At 34.8% G+C, this 25,298-nt stretch overlaps 1 protein-coding gene across 2 annotated transcripts in view; it reads right to left on the reverse strand.

The window, feature by feature from the left end:
- AP1AR (adaptor related protein complex 1 associated regulatory protein) overlaps positions 1-25,298 on the reverse strand; it is a 41,057-nt gene that overhangs the window by 2,695 nt on the left and 13,064 nt on the right. The window contains exons 2-9 of one of the 2 annotated variants that reach the window (XM_057706704.1): positions 19,708-19,756; positions 18,249-18,275; positions 15,637-15,662; positions 12,917-13,013; positions 11,637-11,735; positions 9,626-9,684; positions 8,733-8,806; positions 7,533-7,661 (exon numbers count right to left, since the gene is read on the reverse strand). In XM_057706704.1, coding sequence (XP_057562687.1) covers positions 7,533-7,661; positions 8,733-8,806; positions 9,626-9,684; positions 11,637-11,735; positions 12,917-13,013; positions 15,637-15,662; positions 18,249-18,275; positions 19,708-19,756 — 560 coding nt within the window. The remainder of the gene's footprint in view (positions 1-7,532; positions 7,662-8,732; positions 8,807-9,625; positions 9,685-11,636; positions 11,736-12,916; positions 13,014-15,636; positions 15,663-18,248; positions 18,276-19,707; positions 19,757-25,298) is intronic. The other variant, XM_057706705.1, reaches the window with a different exon arrangement.

The raw sequence follows: 25,298 nt of genomic DNA on the forward strand, positions 1-25,298 counted from the left end.
ATCTAGGAAAAGAGATAAGAAGAGTATATCTCTAGACACACTCAATAATTTTGTTTTCTGAGCTTATTAAATAATCAGATCCTACAATAATAAAAGAACATTTAAATCTAGGCACTTCCAGTGGTTAAGACTCCACACTCCCAATGCAGGGGGCCAGGGTTCTATCCTTAGTCAGGGAACTAGATCCCACATGCTGCAAAAAAAAGATCCTGCAGGCCACAACTAAGACCCGGTGCAGCCAAATAGATAAATTAAAAAAAATAAATCTATCACTATTGTCTGTCACTCCCCCAAAATCACAGACTCAACCCAGCAAACTAAATCATCCTTATAAACACAATAAAAATATGAGATGGACACTAATATAATTTTGAGGGTTTGTATTTAATTGAATATACTATGAATAAAGGAAGCTAGATTGTACACTATAAGGTTTCTAGCAGGTTCTGTCCTCTACCTAGTCTAGTTTAATAATTCTGTTACAAAGACTTGAATAGCAAACTCGAAAGTCATGTTATCTAAAAATTTGATCAGCATACAGTGAGGATGACAGAAGCAGGAGTTAAAAGACCTAAAAGGCTTTGGATCAAACTGAACAAGATGCTAAAATAAAAACTAATTTAAAATCTACTGATTGGGATCGAAATACACAATAACAAAAGTATAGAGTTGGGGAAACAGTATTTAGCTGAGAAGAAAAGTAAATTAATGCAATCTGCTGAAGTTATTCAGTTTCTTTATTGATAAAACAAATGGCTCAACTAGAGAATATCTAAGGTCTAGTCCATCTCAAAATTCTATGAATATTTAATGCTTATTATTTTTCTTAAAGTTCTATATCCTATAATTGTTTCTTCCTTTTTGGATTACCTATTTCTTAAAATGAAAATAAAGACTTGGGCCTTATTCAATGAAATAGCCTTTAAAAAAAAAGTCCACATTTTAGCTACAATTTTGAGTACCTGCTATGTGCCACACTATGTACTGTGTATTTTATATAAATTTTATTTAATCCTCCTAACAGTCATGATTTCATTTGTTCAAATATTTACTATTACGTGCCAAGCTTTTTTAGACTCTCAGTATATAATTGTGAATAATTATTCTTCAAAGTAGGTTTATAATTCCCTTTTTATGATGAACTAACTGCAGCTTAGATTAAGAAATCTATCTAGAGAACAATCAAGATGGCAGAGCAAGAGAACATTCGCTCACTCCCTCTTGCAAGAGCACCAGAATTACAACTAACTGCTGAACAATCGTCGACAGAAAGACACTGGAACTCACCAGAAAAAAAACACCACACATCCAGAGACAAAGGAGAAGCCGCAATGAGATGGTAGGAGGGGCGCAATCACGTTAAAATCAAATCCCATAAATGCTGGGTGGGTGACTCACAAGCTGGAGAACAGTTATACTGCAGAAGTCCTGAGGGTTCTGAGCCCCATGTCAGGCTTTCTAACCTGGGGGTCCAGCAACGAGAGGAGGAATCCCCACAGAATCAGACTTTGAAAGCCAGCAGGATTTGATTGCAGGACCTCCACAGGACTGGGGGAAACGGAGACTCCACTCTTGGAGGGCACACAAAAAAGTGTGCTCACCAGGACCCAGAGGGAAGGAGCAGTGACCCCATAGGAGACTGAACCAGACCTACCTGCTGGTGTTGGAGGGTTGCCTGCAGAGCTGGGGGACAGCTGTGGCTCACCAAGGAGACAGGGGCACTGGCGGCAGGGGTTCTGAGAAGTGCTCATTGGAGTGAGCCCTCCCAGAGTCCACCATTAGCCCCACCAAAGAGCCTGTAAGCTCCAGTACTGGGTCGTCTCAGGCCAAACCACCACGAGGATGGGAACACAGCCCCACCCACTGGCAGACAAGCAGATTAAAGTTTTACTGAGCTCTGCACACCCAGCCCAACCCACCATCAGTCCCTCCCATCAGGAAGCACCCACGAGCCTCCTAGACAGCTTCCTCCACAAGAGGGCAGACAGCAGAATCAAGCAGTACCAGTGGTAATTCAACTTGTGGAACTGAAAATCACAGCCACAGAAAGATAGAGAAAATGAAAAGGCAAAAGACTCTGTACCAGATGAAGGGACAAGATAAAACGCCAGAAAAACAAGTAAATGAAGAGGAGAAAGGCACTCTTCTGGAAAAAGAATTCAGAATAATGATGGTGAAGATGATCCAGGACTTTGAAAAAAGACTGGATGCAAAGATCAAAAAGTTTACCAAAGACCTAGAAGAATTAAAGAACAAACAGAGATATGCAACACAATAACTGAAATGAAAACTACACTAGAAGGAACCAGTAGCAGATTAACTGAGGCAGAAGGGCGAATAAGTGACCTGGAAGACAGAATGGTGATAATCACTGATGTGGAAAAGAATAAGGAGAAAAGATTGAAAAGAACTGAAGGCAGCCTAAGAGACCTCTGGGACAATGTTAAACGCACCAATGTTCGCATTATAGGGGTCCCAGAAGGAGAAGAGAGAGAGAAAGGACCCGAGAAAATACTGGAAGAGATTATAGTTGAAAACTTCCCTAACATGGGAAAGGAAACAGCTACCCAAGTCCAGGAAGTACAGAGAATCCCAGGCAGGATAAACCCAAGGAGAAACACGCCAAGACACATGGTAGTCAAATTGACAAAAATTAAAGACAGAGAAAAGTTATTAAAAGCAAGAAGGGAAAAACGACAAATAACATACAAGGGAACGCCCATAAGGTTAAGAGCTGATTTCTCAGCAGAAACTCTGCAATCCAGAAGGGAGTAGCACGATACATTTCAAGTGATGAAAGGGAAGAACCTACAACCAAGAATACTCTAGCCAGCCAGGATCTCATTCAGATTCGATAGAGAAATTAAAGCTTTACAGACAAGCAACAGCTAAGAGAATTCAGCACCACCAAACCAGCCCTACAACAAATGCTAAAGGAACTTCTCTAAGCAGGAAACATACGAGAAGAAAAGGACCTACAGAAACCAAAACAAAACAATTAAGAAAATGGTACTAGGAACATACATATCGATAATTACCTTGAATGTAAATGGACTAAATGCTGCAAGCAAAAGACACAGACTGGCTGAATGGGTACAAAAACAAGACCCATATATATGCTGTCTACAAGAGACCCACTTCAGACCTAGGGACACATACAGATGGAAAGTGAGGGGGTGGAAAAAGATATTCCATGCAAATGGAAATCAAAAGAAAGCTGGAGTAGCAATACTCGTATCAGATAAAATAGACTTTAAAATAAAAAATGTTACAAGAGACAAGAAAGGACACTACATAAAGATCAAGGGATCAATCCAAGAAGAGATAACAATTATAAATATATGTGCACCCAATATAGGAGCACCTGAATACATAAGGCAAATGCTAACAACTATGAAAGAGGAAATCATTGGTAACACAATCATAGTGGGGGACTTTAACACCCCACTTACACCAATGGACAGATCATCCACACAGAAAATTAATAAGGAAACACAAGCTTTAAATGACACAATAAACTAGCTTGATTTTATAGATATCTATAGGACATTACATCCAAAAACAGCAGATTACACATTCTTCTCAAGTGCACATGGAACATTCTCCAGGATAGATCACATTTTGGGTCATAAATCAAGCCTTGGTAAATTCAAGAAAATTGAAATCGTATCAAGCATCTTTTCTGACCACAGCACTATGAGATTAGAAATCAATTACAGGAGAAAAACTGTAAAAAACACAAACACATGGAGGCTAAACAATACGCTACTAAATAACCAAGAGATCACTGAAGAAATCAAAGAGGAAATCAAAAAATACCTAGAGACAAATGACAATGAAAACACAACAATCCAAAATCTATGGGATGCAGCAAAGGCAGTTCTAGGAGGGAAGTTTACAGCAATGCAATCCTACCTCAAGAAACAAGAAACATCCCAAATAAACAATCTAACCTTATACCTAAAGAAACTAGAGAAAGAAGAGCAAACAAAACCCAAAGTTAGTAGATGGAGAGAAATAATAAAGATCAGAGCAGAAATAAATGAAATAGAGACAAAGAAAACAATAGCAAAAATCAATAAAACTAAAAGCTGGTTCTTTGAGAAGATAAATAAAATTGATAAACCTCTAGCAAGATTCATTAAGAAAAAGAGGGAGAGGACTCAAATAAATAAAATTAGAAATGAAACAAGAGAAGTTACAACAGACACCACAGAAATAAAAAACACTAGAAGAGATTACTACAAGCAACAATATGCCAATAAAATGGACAACCTGGATGAAATGGACAGATTCTTAGAAAGGTATAACCTTCCAAGACTGAATCAGGAAGACATAGAAAATATGAACAGACCAATCATAAGGAATGAAATTGAAACTGTGATTAAAAATCTTCCAACAAATAAAAGTCCAGTACCAGATGGCTTCACAGGTGAATTTTATCAAGCATTTAGAGAAGAGCTAACACCCATCCTTCTCAAACTCTTCCAAAACATTGCAGAGGAAGGAACACTCCCAAACTCATTTTATGAGGCCACCATCACCCTGATACCAAAACCAGACAAAGATACTACAAAAAAAGAAAATTAGAAACCAATATCACTGATGAATTTAGATGCAAAAATCCTCAACAAAATACTAGCCAACGGAATCCAACAACACATTAAAAGGATCATACACCATGATCAAGTGGGGTTTATCCCTGGAATGCAAGGATTCTTCAGCATACGCAAATCAATCAATGTGATACACCATATTAATAAACTGAAGGATAAAAACCACATGATCATCTCAATAGATGCCGAAAAAGCTTTTGACAAAATTCAACACCCATTGATGATAAAAACTCTCCAGAAGGTGGGCATAGAGGGAATCTACCTCAACATAATAAAGGCCATATATGACAAACCCACAGCAAACATCATTCTCAATGGTGAAAAACTGGAAACATTCCCTCTAAGATCAGGAACAAGACAAGGATGTCCACTCTCGCCACGACTATTCAACATAGTTTTGGAAGTCCTTGCCACAGCAATCAGAGAAGAAAAAGAAATGAAAGGAATCTAAATCTGAAAAGAAGTAAAACTGTCACTGTTTGCAGATGACATGATACTATACACAGAAAATCCTAAAGATGCCACCAGAAAACTACTTGAGCTAATCAATGAATTTGGTAAAGCTGCAGGATACAAAATTAACACACAGAAATCTCTTGCATTTCTATACACTAACAATGAAAGATCAGAAAGAGAAATTAAGGAAATAATTCCATTCACCATTGCAACAAAAAGAATAAAATACCTAAGAATAAACCTAACCAAGGAGGTAAAAGACCTGTATTCAGAAAAGTATAAGACACTCATGAAAGAAATCAAAGATGACACAAACAGATGGAGGGACAATACCATGTTCTTGGACTGGAAGAATCAACATTGTGAAAATGACTATATTACCGAAAGCAATTTACAGATTCAATGCAATCCCCATCAAATTACCAATGGCATTTTTCACAGAACTAGAACAAGAAATTTTATGATTTGTATGGAAACGCAAAAGACCCCGAAAGGCAAAGCAATCTTGAGAAGGAAAGACGGAGTTGGCGGAATCAGGCTTTCCGACTTCAGGCTATACTACAAGGCTACAGTGATCAAGACAGTGTGGTACTGGCACAAAAACAGAAATATAGATTAATGGAATAGGATAGCAAGCCCAGAGATAAACTATGGTCAAATAATCTATGACAAAGGAGCCAAGGATATACAATGGAGAAAAGGCAGCCTCTTCAGTAAGTGGTGCTGGGAAAACTGGACAGCTACATGTAAAAGAATGAAATTAGAACACTTCCTAGCACCATACACAAAAATAAAGTCAAAATGGATTAAAGACCTAAATGTAAGGCCAGACACTATAAAACTCCTAAAGGAAAACATAGGAAGGACACTCTTTGACGTAAATCACAGCAAGATCTTTTTTGACCCACCTCCTAGAGTAATGGAAATAAAAACAAAAATAAATAAGTGGGACCTAATGAAACTTCAAAGCTTCTGCACAGCAAAGGAAACTATAAGCAAGATGAAAAGACAACCCTCAGAATGGGAGAAAATATTTTCAAATGAATCAACAAAGGATTAATCTCCAAAATATATAAAGTTTGTCCAGTTCAATATCAAATAAACAAAGAACTCAATCAAAAAATGGGCAGAAGACCTAAATAGGCATTTCTCCAAAGAAGACATCTGGATGGCCAAGAGGCACATGAAAAGCTGCTCAACATCACTAATTATTAGAGAAATGCAGATCAAAACTACGAGGTATCACCTCACACTGGTTAGAATGGGCATCATCAGAAAATCTACACACAGTAAATGCTCGAGAGGGTGTGGAGAAAAGGCAACGCTCTTGCACTGCTGGTCGGAACGTAAATTGATACAGCCACTATGGAGAACAGTACGGAGGTTCCTTGCAAAACTAAAAATAGAACTACCATATGACCCAGCAATCCCACTACTGGGCATATACCCAGAGAAAACCATAATTCAAAGACACATGCACTCCAATGTTCACTGCAGCACTATTTACAATAGCCAGGACATGGAAGCAACCTAAATGTCCATCAGCAGATGAATGGATAAAGAAGATGTGGTACATATATACAATGGAATATCACTCAGCTGTAAAAAGCAATGAAACTGGGACATTTGTAGAGACATGGATGGACCTAGAGACTGTCATACAGACTGAAATCAGTCAGAAAGAGAAAAACAAATATTGTATATTAACACATATATGGGGACTATAGAAAAATGGTACAGATCAACCAGTTTGCAAGGCAGAAATACAGATACAGATGTAGAGAACAAACATGGACACCAAGTGCGGAAAGTGGGGAGGGTTGGGGGGGAATGAATTGGCAGATTGGGATACCAAATTTTACATTCTAAACATATGCAGTTTATTGTAAAAAAAGAAAGAAAGAAAGAAAGAAAAAACCTAAGCATCAAAAAAAAAAAATTACCCTAATTTAAAAAAAAAAAAAAAGGAAACCTATCTAAAGTACTACAGCTGGGAAGACATACCAAGTAAAATTTAAACTCATATCTGGGCTATGGCTTTTGTACTACCAACAAAACTAACAAATTATTATTTTTAAATTTTATTTATTTATTTAATTTATTAAAATATAATTGCTTTAACAAATTGTTTATTGTGAACCAAAAGTTAATTAAATTTTGGCATTAGGTTGCCCACAGGGGGCAGTAATTCCTACTCAGTAAAAGGGGATGGGTAACAAAAACCTTAAAATGAGAAACATTTATTTTCTAAATCTCAAGAAACATGAAGAATTAAGCAACTTTCTAAACAATTTATCGATAAATGATAATCAATACAATAAAAGTCTAAGAAATTTTTATGCTAAATTTTCAAGGCCTTGCATTCATATTGGTTTAAATAAAGCAAAATACAAAGTAGATTTCTATAAATTTACACAAATTAAATAAAAATTTTCAGGTAAAATTGTAAATAAAAAATACCTTCTTCATCTTCCCACTCTAGATCTAAAGATGTGCTGTCATCATTTCCACTAGTTGATTTAGTTTTGGTCATTAAATCACAACTGCTTTCTGTATTTGGTGTCAAAACTGTGGCATCTGATGAGAGTCCTAGAATATAAACCAAATACAATGAGATTGGAGATCTATACTCCTTTACTAAAACCATTTATTTTGCAATAATCTCTCTTCAAATAATACTACTCCTTTTAACATCATAAAAAACAATCATTGAAATCATTACATTGGTAAGTTTCTGTTAGAAATAGTATATTCCCCCCTTTTTACTTTTTTTTTAGCACAGTAAACATGCAAATTTAAATGAATTATAAATTTTTCAAATATGATGAACGCTAGGCAATATTTTTAATAGTCAATTACAAAAGGGGGTTAAAAAAAAACCAAATGAAAAAATAAAAATGATAAATGAAAAGCAATCTATATTTTCAAAAGGAACCACCACTATGCTTCCATATCTGGAGAGCATAGGAGTTTTGATTTTTGAAACTTGGAGAAAAGTTTACTCTTATACATTAATTTGTAATAAGTAAAATGAATATACTTTTGCATACCTATTCCCCTTTTCTGGGAGGAGGGGGACGTGAGATCAGGGTAGAAATGGAAAAAAGGAATGCCTCCTTCCCTACAGATATCTATTAAAACAGCCTGAGATTTTTCTTTGCTCCAACTCCTTTTATTTATTTATTTTTAAAATTTATTTTATTGAAGTATAGTTGATTTACAATATTGTGTTACTCTCTGCTGTAGAGCAGAGTGACTTAGTTATACATATATATTCTTTTTCATATTCTCTTCCACTATGGTTTATTACAAGACATCGAATATAGTTCCCTGTGCTATACAGTAGGACCTTGTATTTATCCATTCTATATATAATAGTTTGCATCTGTTAATACCAAACTCCCAATCAATCCCCACCCCCTCCATTTGCAACCACAAGTCTGTTCTCTATATCTGTGAGTCTGTTTCTGTTTCCCCAATTCCTTTTTCAAAAGGAAAGATAAACTTGTATAATTAAGGACTATTTAATCGACTTATTTGGACAGTACAAACTGAAGGGCAGGAAGTTCTTCTAGAAAAACACAGCCAGGATCTTCAATTATCTGTTTAACGTGGCATAAAGTAACCTTAAAACGAAAACTCAGATATTTTAAAACTTACTACTACTTCGAAAAACTTCATATTGTGACTTTATATTTCTCAAACAAGATTCAAAGTCATCTTCTGGTCCTGAACTGTAATAAAAGTGAAATAATTTTTTTATATATTCATAGTAGACACAACATAATGCATACGTAAATTAAATGATTGCATTTTGGTTTGAAAAGGTCTATCCCACACAAATTCATAATTGCTGTACAATTAGAATGACCTAGTCAAAACAGTTCTTACTTTTCTTAATGCTAGCAATAAACTGAAAATAATAAGATTTTGGTTAGTCTTGAAGTCAAAATCCAAAGCTTAGCCATATGTCTAACTTATAATTTACAATAACGAAGCATGAACAAGGTTCTCTGAGTGAGTAGGAAAGACTCTTGGAAATGTGACACTGAAATGTGTCTTCTACAAAATGATCACACAGGGACTTCTCTGGCGGTCCAGTGGTTAAGACTCCGAGCTCCCAACGCAGGGAGCGTGGGGATCCCTGGTTGGGGAATTAAGGTCCCACATGCCCCACGGTGTGGCCAAAAAACCAAAATGATCACATATAAACTTTATTATAAGAAAAGAGAGGAGCTAAAGAAAACACAAACAACCAAGGCATAAACAATTTATCCAAAAGCCATCAGTGTGTTATTGCAATATATTCTGTATGAAAGATGTGACCACTTTTAAGAATGCAATAAAGTCAATTTAAAATAAATGATGATCATTTTCCAACATAAAGAAAACAAATGTTCTCAGTATTCTTACAAGACAGAGTCTTCCAGAAGCAATCATCTTTTATGGAACACATACACATGAATATGTATACAAGCAGCCAGAGGTGAACTGTGTTTTCTTTGGGAATAATATTTTCTACCAAAAGGGAAGAAGTATGTTTCACTATTTACCTTTGATATTCTCCATTGTTTGAAGGATGGTCTCGCTGCAAAACTCTCTGCCTTTCTTGCTTTGGAAACATAATGCAACACAAAATCACTATGTTGTAAAATTATATTCATGCAATGCCAAAAAGTGTTTTTTTTCTAGTTTTTGGGGAAAAAAAAACTTAAGAAGTTATTCTATTGAGGTTTTTCCTTAAATTCATCACTGTTCACTTCTATATCCCCTTATTTATGGGTGGAATTTCTCTCAATTTTTCAGTGTATAATCCTTAACTGGTCAGAATATTCATAGTGTTATTAAAAAATAACTTTAAAAATATATATCAGTGTGTCTGACTTTGTTGTTACACCTAAGAACTTCCAGAAACTGGAAAGATGAGGGGCAAGAAAGTAATAGTCCAAACAGTATATGAAGTTCTATTCTGGGTGAAATAGGTAGTAATAAAACGAAAGATCCAAAAGACCTGGCTGGGTTAACTCGGAAATGATTAAAAACAAAGGATTTAGAAAACCTCTCAGAGTTGTGGCTCTGACAGTTATGACCGTATGTCCCTGGCATGTCCTTTATTTTCTGTGTCGTCATCTGTAAATTACAGATGGCTGTAATACTGTCCTAGCAAATTCATAGGGCTATTGTGAAAATCAAGCGAATCTGCATGTATCTGTGTACTTTGTGTGTCAGTGTATGTTGTACAGACTGCTATGTGTTCCCATATCAATATTTACCCAAGGAAGAAAAAACTCAAGAACTCAAATAGACTCTGCATATGGAATCCTTTTAGTCTTTAAGAGGCGAGCAGCAGAGAATTTATTATAGCAAAAAGAGATGTCTAAATTATAACTAGAAAAATACTTTCATTTCTTAGTAGCAGGTGAGTTAATTTTTAAACTTTTCCATTACTTAGAACTTACTAAAAAATAAAAATAAAAAAGATACTCCCTCACATAATTAATTAATCTGCTGAAACACCAAAAAAAAAAAAAATTGAGAGATAAAGAACACAGGTCACAGAGAAATCACACAGAAACATGATACATGATTGTTTAGTTTGTCTAAGTTACAATAATTATTAAGTGACATAATCCTTGTACTACACGTCAGTTAACACCGCAGTAGAGTTCACACAGACAAAAGGTGGAGGAAGATACTAAGTAGAAAACTGGCTAAGCGGTGCTTGAACTCCAGCTCTGCCACTTATTAGCTACAGGACCTTAAGTAACTTAACATCTCTGTCCCTTGGTTTCATCACCTATAAAATGGGGATTTAAAACACTACCTTTCTCCTAGGATTGTTGTGAGGATTAAACAAGGTAAAACATGTAAACTAATCAGAACAGTTCCTGACACTTAGCCAGGGTTCCATAAATGTCTGTTATTAATAGCTGTCTGGAATTATGACAATGCCATATTTGAAAACAGCATAAGATATGATAAATCTGTTATTTTTTCTGATAATATATCAAAGATTTCCCAAGACCCAAACTCCCAATCTCCCAAGACTCAAGTATAAAGATGAGAAATATACAGTATTTCTGTGGGGCAAAATCACTCAGCTTATCCAATTTTAGGAAGTATAAGAAGGTCTAGCATTTTAAGAAATTGTTAAAAAAAAAAAAAAACCACACATAAAAATAAACTAAAAAATGCTGTAGAAATGATATTTAAAGGTTAGTTTTGCAATGTTTCATCTAAGAGTATATTTATTTTTCCAAAAGAATGCTGAGTTTTGGAAAAGCATAAATTTCATTTTTGGGATAAACAAGAGTTAGCTTCTGGTAATTTAATATGCATTCAAGTAATATGCATTCAGTATCAAGCATATAATTTGATGTTATTTCTAGTTGGTCTAAATACCAACTAATTTGCCTTTAAAATTCCTAAGAGTATAGGAATAAATACATTTGATGTTAAACAAGAAGCCCCTGATTCTAGGGGGGAAAAAGTCCCAACTAAGATTTGTCAGAGAAAATCAGGAGAAAAGCAGCCCTAATGTATGCTGGGGTCTTTTCCCCTCACCTCCAAGAGCTTTCGCTGCTTTGCTGCCCTGGCTGCTTCACGCTGTGCAGCGTATAAAGCTTCTTCTTCTAGTCTTAACTTCTCTTCTCGTAAGGCTAACTGTACATGAACAAAACAATAAGGATTAACAAAAATCAGAACCTGTCTAACTGCTCTAAAAATAAAATGTTTCTATTTATAAAATAAAAAATAAATTATTAAAAAAATAATTGAGCTCTACAAAGCATAACAGAATTGAAACTTTTGTGATTTCTCATTTCAGTTTCTCTTTTTATAAAATAATTCAAATGATATCAAACATGTTACAGAATCCTTTAGAAGTTGAATTATAAAGTAGAGCATCTAGTTGGCATAAATACAAAACTGTTTCTTTCTTTAGAATATGCAGTGATCTTCATTCTCAACAATCATCCCAGTGCCTATCACCCTGATTAGTTTCATGGTTTGGGCCCTTGTTAGTTCAAGGTCTTTAAAAAACTAAGGTCAATCATATCACTGTTTACCAAAGTGAAGTAAACTTTCATAAAGTTCATGTCACACTGACACGTGTCCTGAATTTTATTACTAAAGTTATTAAAAAATTACTTCCAAATTTAAGTTCCTGCCATTCATAACAGCATACAAACTGCTTTAGTAATAATCTATTGCAAGTCAAATCAAATTTCAACACAATATTTTTTTCTTTAGCCTAATATTAACATTTATGGTATAGCTTAAGTTCATGCTGTTGAAATCACTAATTGGTACTAAACAGACTATTTTAAATGTATAATGGAATATGACTAATTCCATTTAGTTTAGTCAATAGCAAAACTATAACTACAGGCCATTTCTTAAATATATTAAAGTAAATATAATATTCATGATCATTAGAAACATTATACTTGATTCACTTACTAAGAATAAATAAATCCAAGACCAAAAAAAAAAAAGATTTAAAAAGATAAACCACTTATTGTGAAATAGAGTAATTTTTTAAAGTTAGTTTTAAACAGAAAGGTGCATGTATCTTGCCACAGTCCCTTCTTGTGAATTCAGAAATTATTTTCAGAAAAATATATTCTGTTTACTTATTGGCAGCATATGATTTCTGATAAATAAAACCAAACTAAACCAAATTATTATAGGCTGGAATTTTTTAACTTTTAAATCATTTTCACCTTTATATATTTAAATTTAGGTCCAATGACTTCACATGCAATATATTATTTAATGACACCTTTCCCCTATAAACAGAGACTTTATGATAATATATACTTAAGCAACATAAGGCTGTTTACCTCCTTTTGGGTTTTCATATCAAGATCCTTCTGTTTTTCAACAATAGAATCATAATGCTTCTCTCTTAGGTCAACAATTTCTTCCTCAGTAAGAGCCCTACCAAGAAAAATGAGGGAGAAAAAGAAAAGGAAAAAAAAAAGTGATTAGTTGAAGTTTAAATAAAACACTCATAAACTTAGTGAAATTCTGAAATTTTACTGTCAAAAATGTATTAAAGCAATTTGATGCTATGATTTCAACTGTTGAGAGTAACAAATCAAGGGGAAGCTGGGACGTAGTGAGAGAGTAGCATAGACATATTTACACTACCAACTGTACAACAGATAACTAGTGGGAAGTTGCTGTATAACAAAGGGAGAGCAACTCCATGATGGGTGATGCCTTACAGGCCCAGGACAGGGAGGGTGGGAGGGAGTCGTGGGAGGGAGGGGATATGGGGATATATGTATAAATACAGCTGATTCACTTTGGTGTACCTCAAAAGCTGGTACAAGAGTATAAAGCAATTATTTTCCAACAAAGAGCTTAAAAAAAAAGAGGAATAAATCATACATTCTAATACTTGTTATAATTTGGTATATAAGTTGAATAAGATGATATACTATCAGAGTACTTTTTTTTAGCACCACAATCAACTTTAAAGAAATGTGGACTCCCTTTACTTTGGCTCTGCCTCAGCCATCTGACCACATCCCAAAATGTTCATCATAAAATATAAACTCCAATACACTATACTCTGATCTCAGGCCCTCATATCATTTTGGAACTCTTCATTCTCATACCCACTGCCCTCCTATTTATCCTGTTCAATCCCTCTGGCTGCCCCAGGCCCTTGATCCTTCCCTTTTCTCTCAGTTTATCTATCCTGATCATCTACTGGCTTCACTTCACTTACAACCAATGTGGACTCCATGGCAAATCCGAAGTACTTTCTTACCCACATACTCAGCTTCTTGCACACCTATCATTATGTCTTTTTCACTCAGATTACTCATCCTCTGACCTTGGATCATTTCCATGATTAGCTCTTTCTGCTGAGAGCTGCGAGAGAAAATCCAACATCTATCTGGCCCTCTGCCCCTAGCAATAACCCTTTACTTATACATGGCCAACTTTCTCTCACATCCTAGGCTAACTACTTTAAAATCTTCACATACACATTCCTCAAATTTCTCATTCAAACTCATTTCTCTTAGAAGTCAATTCCACCCCACTCTGAGACATGAGGAGTATGTCTCCAACCATCAAATCCCTCAACTACTTGCCAGTCCTCCTCTTACCTCAGTCTATCCTCCTACTCTTCCTTCTTTCCTCTAAAGAGCTGCCATTCCTTAACTTGTTCAAGGTCACCTGTAACATTTATATTTGACTCATTCATCACTGATGCTACCCCACCCCACTGCCATTCCAGAGAATTCTGTGGGACACTGCACCATCAATTAGCACCTCTCTTCTACCTGGTTTGTCTGTTTTCACCTCTCTTCCTTGTGAAGATGGGAAGAAAGGAAGGAAAGAAGAAAGGAAGAAGGGAAAACTCATTTGACCTATGCCTATCTCTAACTACAGCTCCCTCTCTCCTTCTCATTTTAACCAAAATGTCAGAAATTAAGTTTATTGATAGCACATCCAGCACTTACTACATGTCAGGTTCCCTTCTATGTGTTTTACATATATTGACTAATTCTCACAACAACCCTGTAAGGTAGATACAGAGATCATATATATAAGGGAAATGAGACAAAGACAGATTATGTCCAATAAGTCATATAGTTTGCGGCAAAGCCAGAATTTGAACACAAGCAGCCCCAGCTCCTTGCTCTTAACTATTGTGTTTCTCTTACTTTCTATGTCCTTACTTCCCATTCTCTCATCAACTCAGGGCAATCTGCCTCTGCTTTCATCACTACGAACTCTAACAAAGGTAATCAATGGCTTCTATGTTGCCAAATATAATAAACAGTTTTAAGTCCTTATATTATTACTTCAGTTTCATGGCAATGCTGACCATTCCCTCCATTCCATCTGTCTGTCAGTCTGTCTCTAGCTCCTCCCTTGGCTTTCTCTTCTCTCCTGATTCTTTTTGCCCACTGCTTCTTGGCTGTCTTCTGAATCCTCTTCTAGTGTCTGCCTATTCAATCCTCAGACCACTGCTCTCTCTCCATGCTCCAACCACCCCACTTCCTCCTCTTCCCTAACCTTAGGTATTGATAATTATCATGGTTTTAACCATAAGGTAATGTCTCCTCCTACTCCTCCTACTTTTGTTCCTTTAGCCCTAACTTCTGCGTAGGGCTTTATTTTTTTTCCCCTAGTTTTCTGAGGTATTACTTACATAAAGTAAAAAATATGATTAGTAAAACAAGTTTTAGAATGTAACGAAGGAAAAGGCAGATAAAGTTTTGAAAATTCAAAGAAATGTACTTATCAATGTTAATATACTGAATAGTTTTTTAAACCAAAATACACATAACTTAGGTTCAATAAGAAAGCACTTAGGCACTTATGTACCTTAAATTCTTTAATGTTCAAAACAATCTTTTGAGATATGTTATTATTTGCTTCAGTCTTATAGAAAGAGAAAACCAAGATCCTGAAATGTAAACTGTTCAATGCCTCAAAGCAAGAAATGACAGAGCCTGGATTTTTAGAGAGCTTCTTATAGTCCACAAAGAAGTTGTTTGTTTTATTTAAAAAAAAAAAAAAAAAAAAAAAGCCTTACCTATGACTGCTTCCTGGGCTTTCCCCCTGTACAAGAATTAAACAATTACACAAATTTCACTAGCTGAATTCTATTTAAGGCAAGCCAATAAAATTTTTATTCAATCAAAATATTTTCTGCTTATCTATTTTATCTCGGCAACAAATTTAATTATTAAAAGTGTTTTAAACAAAAAGCTTTAACATTTTACTATTTCTCAAAGGTAAAATTTAGTTTAATATCTATCTTAATTATATAGCAACCAATTGTTGGACATTTCCTCATGTTTTATAACAAATATATACTCTATCCCAAATGCACTTCTGGGTTCAAGATGGTACTAGACAACATATTCTCATCATTAACAACTGATCGTCATTATTTGCAGATTCCAAATTTGCAAACTCACCAATGAGCTAAAATTTATTTGCAACATTAAAACCAATATTCCCTGCACTCTTGTGGTCGTTCATAAGCATGCACAAAGCAGCAAAAAATCTGAGTTGCCTGACATACACATTCCCACTTGAAGTAGAAGGTGAAGATCTGCCTTCCTGTTTCAGTACTTTTACTCTGCCCTCTTTGCAGCCTACGCAGTGTCACTTTTTTGCATTTTTTGTGCTTTTTTTGTCGCTGATTTTGCTGTTTAAAATGATCCCCATGTATAGTGCTGAAGTGCTGTCTATTGTTCCTAATCACAAGAAGGTGTGACATGCCTTACAGAGAAAATACATGTGTTAGATAAGCTTCATTCAGGCATGAGTTATTAGCGCTGTTGGTAGTGAGTCCAAAGTTAATGAATCAACAGTACACATTAAAATAAGGTGTCAAACAGAAACATGAAACAAGGTTATTATTGATCAGTTGACGAAAATGTTGTGATCAGGAACTTGTAGGAAGCTAATTCTGTATTTCCCCTAGAAGTAATGTTCCAGTATTCACTAATCCAGTATTCACTAATCCAGTATTCACAGCAACTGCATGGAATGTAACTACCACAAATAATGAGACTGTTTTTGTTCTCTTTCACAGGATTATGAAATTACCTATAGTTTTTTTCTCCAAAACAAACTATAACTACTTTCAAGAGTGACTTGGATTTATGCATTTCTTACACATTTGAGCTACTCACATCTCACAATTAAAATATATGACTAAGTAATAGCAGAAATAAAATTGCAAATGGTCCAAGTTAATTTAGGAAAAAGCACTACAAAGGAGAGTATGACATTCAACTAAACCAAACACTAACTATGACATGAGAGAGGAAAAGACTGGTTAGCAAAAAAACAAACTCAAAGCAAACAAAACACACCCTAGGAAAACACATGGAACCACACATTGTTTTAAAAAGCAGTACGATGAGGGGATGAACTATATTGAAGGTTAAGAGAAAGCTTACATTTAGTACTTGTCAGAAATTTTAAAAATATCATGTTAAGTGTTTAAAAAAATACACAAAATCAAAGTTACTTCTGAAAAGAGAAAGAAAGAAGATTCTATGAAACATTAAAATATTTGGGAGAAATTTTACTGGGAAAACAAAATGCTAAGACAGATCCTCAAATACGTTCTACCAGATGATAATAAATATGTATTACTGTTTTAAAAACAGATTTATACCCAAATTAACATGGGAAATGTTAAACTGAACAAGTTTAAATCATTTTCTTTAACAGTTCTTTAACAATTTCTTTAATAGTTCTTCTCAGAACCTTTAATATGTCAATTTACACACTGAGACTAGTATTCTATACACACTCTGGGAAATGCTGGGCTAATAAATAAATTTGGTTTAATACAGTTTTCTCTTTCCTTAGAAAACAAAAATGATGAAGAAAAAAAAAAGTCTGCAATGCTCTTCTAGTCAAATTCACTTTAGAGAAGTGGAAAGTAGGCCCAAGGCCGGTTAAGTAATTTGCTCAAACTCTTATATTAGCAAAGCTGGAAATTAACACACAAATTAAAGTCTCCTACCTATACCAGTGCATAAGAAATATACAGCATATTTCACTAATTCTAAAATGTACTTTCCCCCCCCCATTTTAACATTTCTGTAGCTGGGATGCATCTTAAAATTGATTTTTAGGTGAACTGAAATACAAAAGTCAACAAAAAGAATAACTGATAAAAAAGATAATGGCTAAAGTCAGAAAGTGATTATAGAAGAAACATGTATAAATTCTACCCTAAGAAGTCTATAAAAACAATGGTCAAACAATGGGTCTATTCTGGATTGTTGAGGAATTTTACCTACCTGACGGCAAAATGTAAGAAATATCTTTTTTTAAAGTTCAAATTCTACAGAATATTTTAAAAACATATTTTATATATATGTATATATACACATATACACACACATGTGATATAATATATAACTGATATATCAAACTATATATAATATATGTAGTATATATAGTATTATGTATGTTACATAATAGAAAATTCTGAATAATTTGCTAATATAAATTAGTAAAAGGAAATGATAAAGGACTAAAAAGTAAAAATAAAAACTAAAAAGTAAAAATTCGAAAATAAAATACAATAAAAATTAAAAAAATAATAATTGTCAGAACTAATGAGATGACCAATGAGAACAAATGTGGATTTTGTACTGCTGTGAAGATACTTACTTCATCACTTTCTACTAGATTCTCAAACTGAAACAACAAAAAAGTAAGTGTTAGGATGAATATTTTCTAAGGTACATATCTCACAAAAAATTATAAGTCACTTTCTCACTTCAAAAACAATATACTTTTATTTTCTAAGATAAAATATAAGCCATGTGTCTCTTTATACACCAGTTCATTTGATATATTCAATAGTCCTACAAGACAGCCAAGACAAGAATACACCATTTATGACTTTATATGAAAAAGGAGAATTACAGCAATTTTCTACATAAATCAGAAACGTATAAACCAAAACTTTTACCTGAATTGACTATTTCATGGCTATTTTAAGCCAACACTGCCAGAATTTTTTACTTCATCTGAGTTCAGAATGAATTAATGTCATAAGTCCCTCAAGAAACAGACTTAAAAGATACTCAAGAATTTTCTCCTATGTTTCTATTTATTCACTCATATAACTATTTACTGAAAACCTAGATGGTAGTCACTATTCCCAAAGACAGTGTCTTTCTAGAGATAGAAATGTGAACAATTTGATTGTAATGTGGTGAATGCTATCATGTCAAATGGCCAAGTGAAAGTCATTACTATTAAATTATATTATTAAAATATTTATACTTTAAATAGATAAATAACCCCTTGAACGAAAGAAAAAAGTGTTTTACTGCTAACACGTTTTGTTGTTTAAAGATGAGGAAAACAATGAATTCAAAATGTTTAGAAAATACAAGAATCTAAAGTGATGACTTAAAAGTGTTTATTATTTTGAACTTGTATTTTGTGCTGGTTGGTAATTTGTTAAACTAATTCCTGGTACACATGCTTCTTTATTTAACATAAAAGGCAGTTTTGGACTGAGTGTAAGTTCTGCCACTTACAGGTTGTGTAATATAGCCCAATTTCTTCACCTGTCTAAGCCTCTGATTCTCACCCATAAAGTGGGGTGACTGCACCTGTTCAACAGAATTGTAGTAAGAATGTGCGATGACATTCATAAACTGTATGGTAAAAGAGCTGGTACATACTAAGGACTGAGTAAATGGTAGATTCTATCATTACGTTTTACATACAAAGAATAAGCAATTCAGTGATTCATATGGTGGAGTTGCTTAAAATCAACTTGTTGCTTTGATTCTGCCACACCTCTACTACAGCAGGCCAATGACCTGTCTCTAGAATCACTGCCTACTAAGCCACTATAAGTGATAGAAGTGTAGCTTCTCCCTCAATTGTGTAGGGCAGAAAAAAGACAAAAACAGAAAAAACCTCTTTAGAAATAGCAATTCTACTAGAAGAATTGGGAAGCACATTCCCTCTTCATACTAGTATCAATAATATTGAAATATAAATAGTCCATACTAAATATACATCCAGATCCTTCTCCCTTAATTAAAAAAAGTGTCCCTCCTGCTTTTCTGAAGGTAGTTTTATCCAATCAGATTTACACTCTACTTACCTCTATAGTTAAGTGCTCACCTCTTGAGCATGTTCTAAAATACTTGGATCTGAGAAGAAAAACAGAAAAACAACTTTAAAAATTACAATTAATCCTAAAACTGAGTTAATATAGTGGCATAAAAATATTTCCTCAAAAGCAACTTTAAATTCTCCAATATATAGTATCTTATATTTACAAAAAGGAACCACCAAACTTACCTAAGAATATAAACAATCCAGATTTTTAAACTTAGCTACGGGTTTAAGAGTGTCTAGTCAACCAATATTTTTCTATTGGTCCTAATATTTACTAAACCTGTAATAATAAGTTAATTACTATACTTATTACACAGAACCAAATACAATTAAATTTAAAATTTCACGTCATTTTTACTGTATCAAGAAAAATATCTTGTTAAAATACTGCTGTGTTAAATAATGTATAAGAGCATGTTCCCAATTTTGTTAAACATTTGCAAAACAACAATCTAAAAAGATATATGCCAATATGCTAAGAGTAGTTATCTCTAGATGGTGGGATCATACGAGGGTGAGTCAAAAGTTACCCGCACTCTGGCTGTAAGAATTTATTTTAATTAACTTTCAGAAAAGACATATACATCACTTTTTGACATAATCTTCTTGCTTTTCAATACACTTTGTCCATCTGTCAACAAGCTTTCGTACTCCCTCATTAAAAAAAAGTTTTAGGCTGAGCTGCGAGCCACGAATGCACCACTGTCTTCACTTCTTCACCAGAAGTGAATCTTCGTCCTCTTAGGGCTGCTTTCAGGGGACCAAACAGGTTAAAGTTCGATGGAGCAAGATCAGCACTATAGGGAGGATGCTTTAACATCTCAAAATGAAGTTTTTGCAGAGTGTCAACAGTGTGGGCAGAAGTATGTGGACATGCATTGTCATGCAAGATCATAACACCCTTGGATAGCAGTCCACTGAGTTTAATCTGAAGTTTAATTAGGCTTCAGCTCTACAATAAGCATCTCTATCCATTCATATAGACTTTGTGACAAAACACTTTCTCCTTACTGCGCACAAAGTATTCGATAAATAATTGCACCTGGTACACCCTCAGACCACAAAAAAATGAATCACTGCACGCTGCTCTTCTTTGGTACAAATCACAAGTGGGGCATCCATTTTTACTTGTACCGCAGTTACAAATGAACTGATGTAACATGTTCACACCTGCACAGCAGTGACTGGGGAGACAGCAGCCTTGAAGGGAAAGCACTGATAAGACAGTGCAGCCAACAGAAGTTTTAATAGAACTGCAGTGAGGATAATTTTTGACTCATCCTTGTATATACTGATACAAAGCTTAGATGCTCTTTATTCTTATCCCATGCTTGCACAAATAAAGAAAATGAAAAACAATATACATCACATATACATCAACCAAATAATCCATTACATTAATTTTTCCAACTAGGGCCAAATATTGGCTTTAATTTTAATTTCTCCTCACAATGTATACATATGTCAAATCATCATAATGTATACTTTAAATATCTTACAATTTTGCCAATTATACCTCAATAAAGCTAAAATTTAAAAATTCTAGTCATCATCACCTGCTCCTAATAGTGAAACTTACACATAGTCAAATAAGCACCTTCTTTGTTATATCTGCTCCAAAGATACGACCACATTCTATTAACTATATGTCCTCTAACTATTATAGTATGAAAGTTGGTAAAGGACAGAGCCCCAAACTCCTTTACTACTGGAAGCACCCCAAATTTTTAAGACTTTCACTTATAATGTGGGTCCTGTTATTGCTGCCTAAATTGATGGCAGAGACGAGCACCCCCCCCCCCCCCCCGCCACCACCGCCATCCTCCCATGGGGAGCCAAGATCACACTGTGGGTTCCTAATGTGTCAGGATTCTTGAACAAAAAGCATCCCTTTGAGAGATGGGAAGAATCCCAGGGTTAGGACAGGTCAGAATGCTTTGTATTATGTGTGTATGTGTGCAGAAGTGGCAGACGGGTTTAGTAAAAAAGAATGGTATTATTACCATGACTAAGTTTTTATCATCATAAAGAATAAAAAAAGTAACTTTTCCCTGTACAATCTTTATTTGCTAATAGATGCAAAGCAGTTTTATTGTCCATTAAGAGATCATTGGTAAAAAACAGAACATTTGGTATTATCCCATAGATCTAATAATTCATGGAACATATCCAATATAAATAAAATACCCTAGTTCTCTAGGCATCTAGTGCTCCCATTCTTTGATCTTCCCTATTTCTCAAAGACAGAGATGAGTTGAGCTTTCCAGTAGCACTCTGTTCTGGCATTAAGATTCATGCTTAAAGTGCTATATGTTCTTCCTCAGCAACCATCACTCTCTTCCCTGAATGAAGACTTTGTCTCTGATTAACCTATTTCCTCTTTCAGGCTTACTGAGTGATATAATTGAATAGTAAAATGAAGTTTAGTAATACCAAGTAGCCCAGTATAAGCCATCAGTGTGACTTCACTGCTGAAGCAAAGCCTAAAGCTAAGACTGTACCAATACAAACCAAGGGAAGTAATTGTTGCACTACACTTACATTAGATGGCAGAGTACTGTGTTTCGTCCAATCATACATAGATACACAGCTAACTTCAGTAGAAGCCCAAGGTGTTGGCTATTGTAAATGTCTCCCTTTTCTGTCCCCTCTCTCCACATCTAATTATGGAGAGGACAATCATGCTTTTGCATGACTCGGACTCCCTGACTATCTAACCAACCTACATCACAGCCATCCCTCAGAACTCATTTGATTGGTTCAGGGTTATAGGGACACAAAGCAGAGAGAGACATAGCCTCGTGAGAGCTCTAGGGAGTTGCTAGGGGTTATGCTTCTGACAACCTGCAAATAGGAATGAAATCAATTGAAAGAGTGTTCTGACAGCACTGAAGTCACCCCTGAGGACCAGCTGCATCCCTGCCCTCCCCATAGTTTCCTTAGTACTTGAGAAACCTTGTAGCCTTATAAGAAATTCTACCTTTTGCCTAAGATAGTTTGATCCGGGTTTCTGTCTCCATAACCAAAGTCCTGTCTAATAAATAAACATAAGTCTAAGGGATAGAATGGCAAAAGAGCAAGTTAAAAAACAGCAAAAAAAAAAAAAAAAAATTTACTGGAAGGAAAACAAAAAAGCAAAAAAGTTTGGAAGAAAATTCAATCTTTCCTTCTAAGACAGATTAGATTGAGACCTTATTACTCACAAAGGGCATATATTGACTCCTACTCCCATAAATGCTAAGATTATATTGATAGATTAAATACTCAATTTGGCAAACTCAGGGGCAACATTTTTATTAGAAGAGCTTCATCCTGGAATCTGAAAAGAAGATGAGAAACATTGTGATACATATTTTAAAAGTATTAGAAAGCCATTTTTGAAAGTATTTCAGATTTCAGAGCACTCTCCATTACTTAAGCAGTAAATGAAAGAAACTAAAAATCTTTCTGTATTATTGGGTGCTTAAAAGCCTAACACTTTTGAATACAACTTTTTCAGTGTTTCCCATTATAAACTGTCCCGATGTTTTGTGTCTTCTGACTTGTACTTTTGCTCTAGAGTGAGGAGTGGGGCTCTTGGCAATCCTTTATTACTTCTAGTTAAAGATGAGAAGACGAGTAAAAGGTAAGTGGAACGACTGCAAGGGGAAGGGAGATATCTATTAAATGTGGCCTCAGATGTTTATATTTTTATTTCATAAATATTTACTGAGTACCTACTAAGTACCTGGTGCTGTTCTAGGTACTGGTAATACAACTGCCAATAAAACAGATAAAGACCCTGCCAACTTGTAGCTAACTCTCTTGGGAATGAAAGACAATAAGCAAGTGGATAAATGCATCAGCTGGTGGGAACTGCTATGAAAAAACAAATATCTCATAGTAAGGCAAGACAGTGACTGGGAAAGGGAGGTTATTTTATATAAGGTGGTCAGGGCAGCGTTTTTTGTTAAAGCAAAATTGGAACAAAGACTCACAAGGCAATGAAGAAACCGGCCACCTAGATATCTGGAAGAAAATAATTTGAAGCAGAGGAAAAACAAATACAAAAGCTCTGAGGCAAAACTGTGCTTGACATATTCTAAGAAAATGGGGGGCCTGAATGGCCAGAGTGGAGGAGAAAGGGAGATAAGGTCTGAGAGGTAGCCAGGGTTAGACCATAGGCCTTTGTAGGCCATGGGAAGGGTTTTGGATTTTATTCTCAATTAGATGAGAATTCACAAAAGAGATTTTATTTTTAATCTTTGGCATTTACTTTTTTCCTGATTATCTTTTCATACATGATTTGTTCAAATCAGATTTCAAACAAGGTGTGCACAATGCATTTACTTATAAGGCCTCTTAAGCCTCTTTTGGTCTCTAACATCCCTCCTTCCTGCACCATCATCTTTTTTCATGTCATTTCCCCCATAGCACGTCTCACTTCCTAGATATGGCTGATATTTCTCCTCTTGGTGTTTTTAAAGATTTTTTCCTCTCCTCTCTATATTTCCTATGTACTGGCAATTTTATTTAAAAGCTCGATTATATTGAGTACAATTTTTTTTAGGCAAGAACCCTTCACATGTGGTACTTGCTACTGAATCAAATCATAAGGAACTTTATTTTTGTTTGCTCTACTTTTATTGACACTAAGAATCATCTGTAGGTTCATGTAGTCAGTCTAGTCCACCCCTTACAAAGCTTCACATCATCCTTTATCAAATGGTTTTAGCATCTATTGATAAAATCATTTTCAGCTCTATTACTTCATTAGAAGAATTTATTCTTTAAGAATTTATTTTCTGTATAAAAACTTCACTGGAAAATCCAGAATAGATGATCTGACATAAGTTTTAAGAGGCCTAATTAGGAAGCTATCATAATAGTACAGCAGGGAAATGATGGTAGCTTGGATCACCAAACTGAAGTAATGAGAAGTAGTTCTGAAGAAAAGGCTGATAGAAGTTCCTAACGTATTAGCTGTAAGAGTGTGTGTTAAAAGGAAGAATCAAGGATGCTCTGAACAAATAGAATGGAGTTGCCATTTACTGAGATAAAGAAGTCTTGGAAAGGAGCAGGTTTGTGTTTTTAGATGCCTTGAGCTTGACATCCATAGAGTTAAGAGTCTAGATAGATGAGAGTCCTCCATTCAAATTCCAAGCCTAGAACATTAACATCAGTCCAAATACCCCTTGAGAGTATTTTCTATAATTAACCCTGGGGCTACTTCTCAATCTCAGATCAGTAAGAACACTATTCTTGCTTCAAACCTAGGAAATTAATATTGTTTTTTTTTTCCTATCCTAAGGTTGGCTGTAGACAAAGATGCAATGTCAGCAATCTCTCCCCTCCTATACATATGCTTAATGTTATCAGCAATATATAAATGTCTATTGTTTTTAAGGATTTTACTTCTAATCACTATGGAAAAATAGAAGTATAGCCTATTCATGGGAGAGAGAGGAAGAGTGAGCTATCTCTCAACAAGTGAGAAATATAGGAAACAAAAATCAAAATTACAAAAGCAATACAGAATGGATCAGTTACCTTGACAAGCTGGGTCAGCTTTATGAAACAGAATGGCTCCTGGGT

The sequence above is a fragment of the Hippopotamus amphibius genome, chromosome 13, assembly GCF_030028045.1.
Source record: "Hippopotamus amphibius kiboko isolate mHipAmp2 chromosome 13, mHipAmp2.hap2, whole genome shotgun sequence".
NCBI classification, from domain to species: domain Eukaryota; kingdom Metazoa; phylum Chordata; class Mammalia; order Artiodactyla; family Hippopotamidae; genus Hippopotamus; species Hippopotamus amphibius.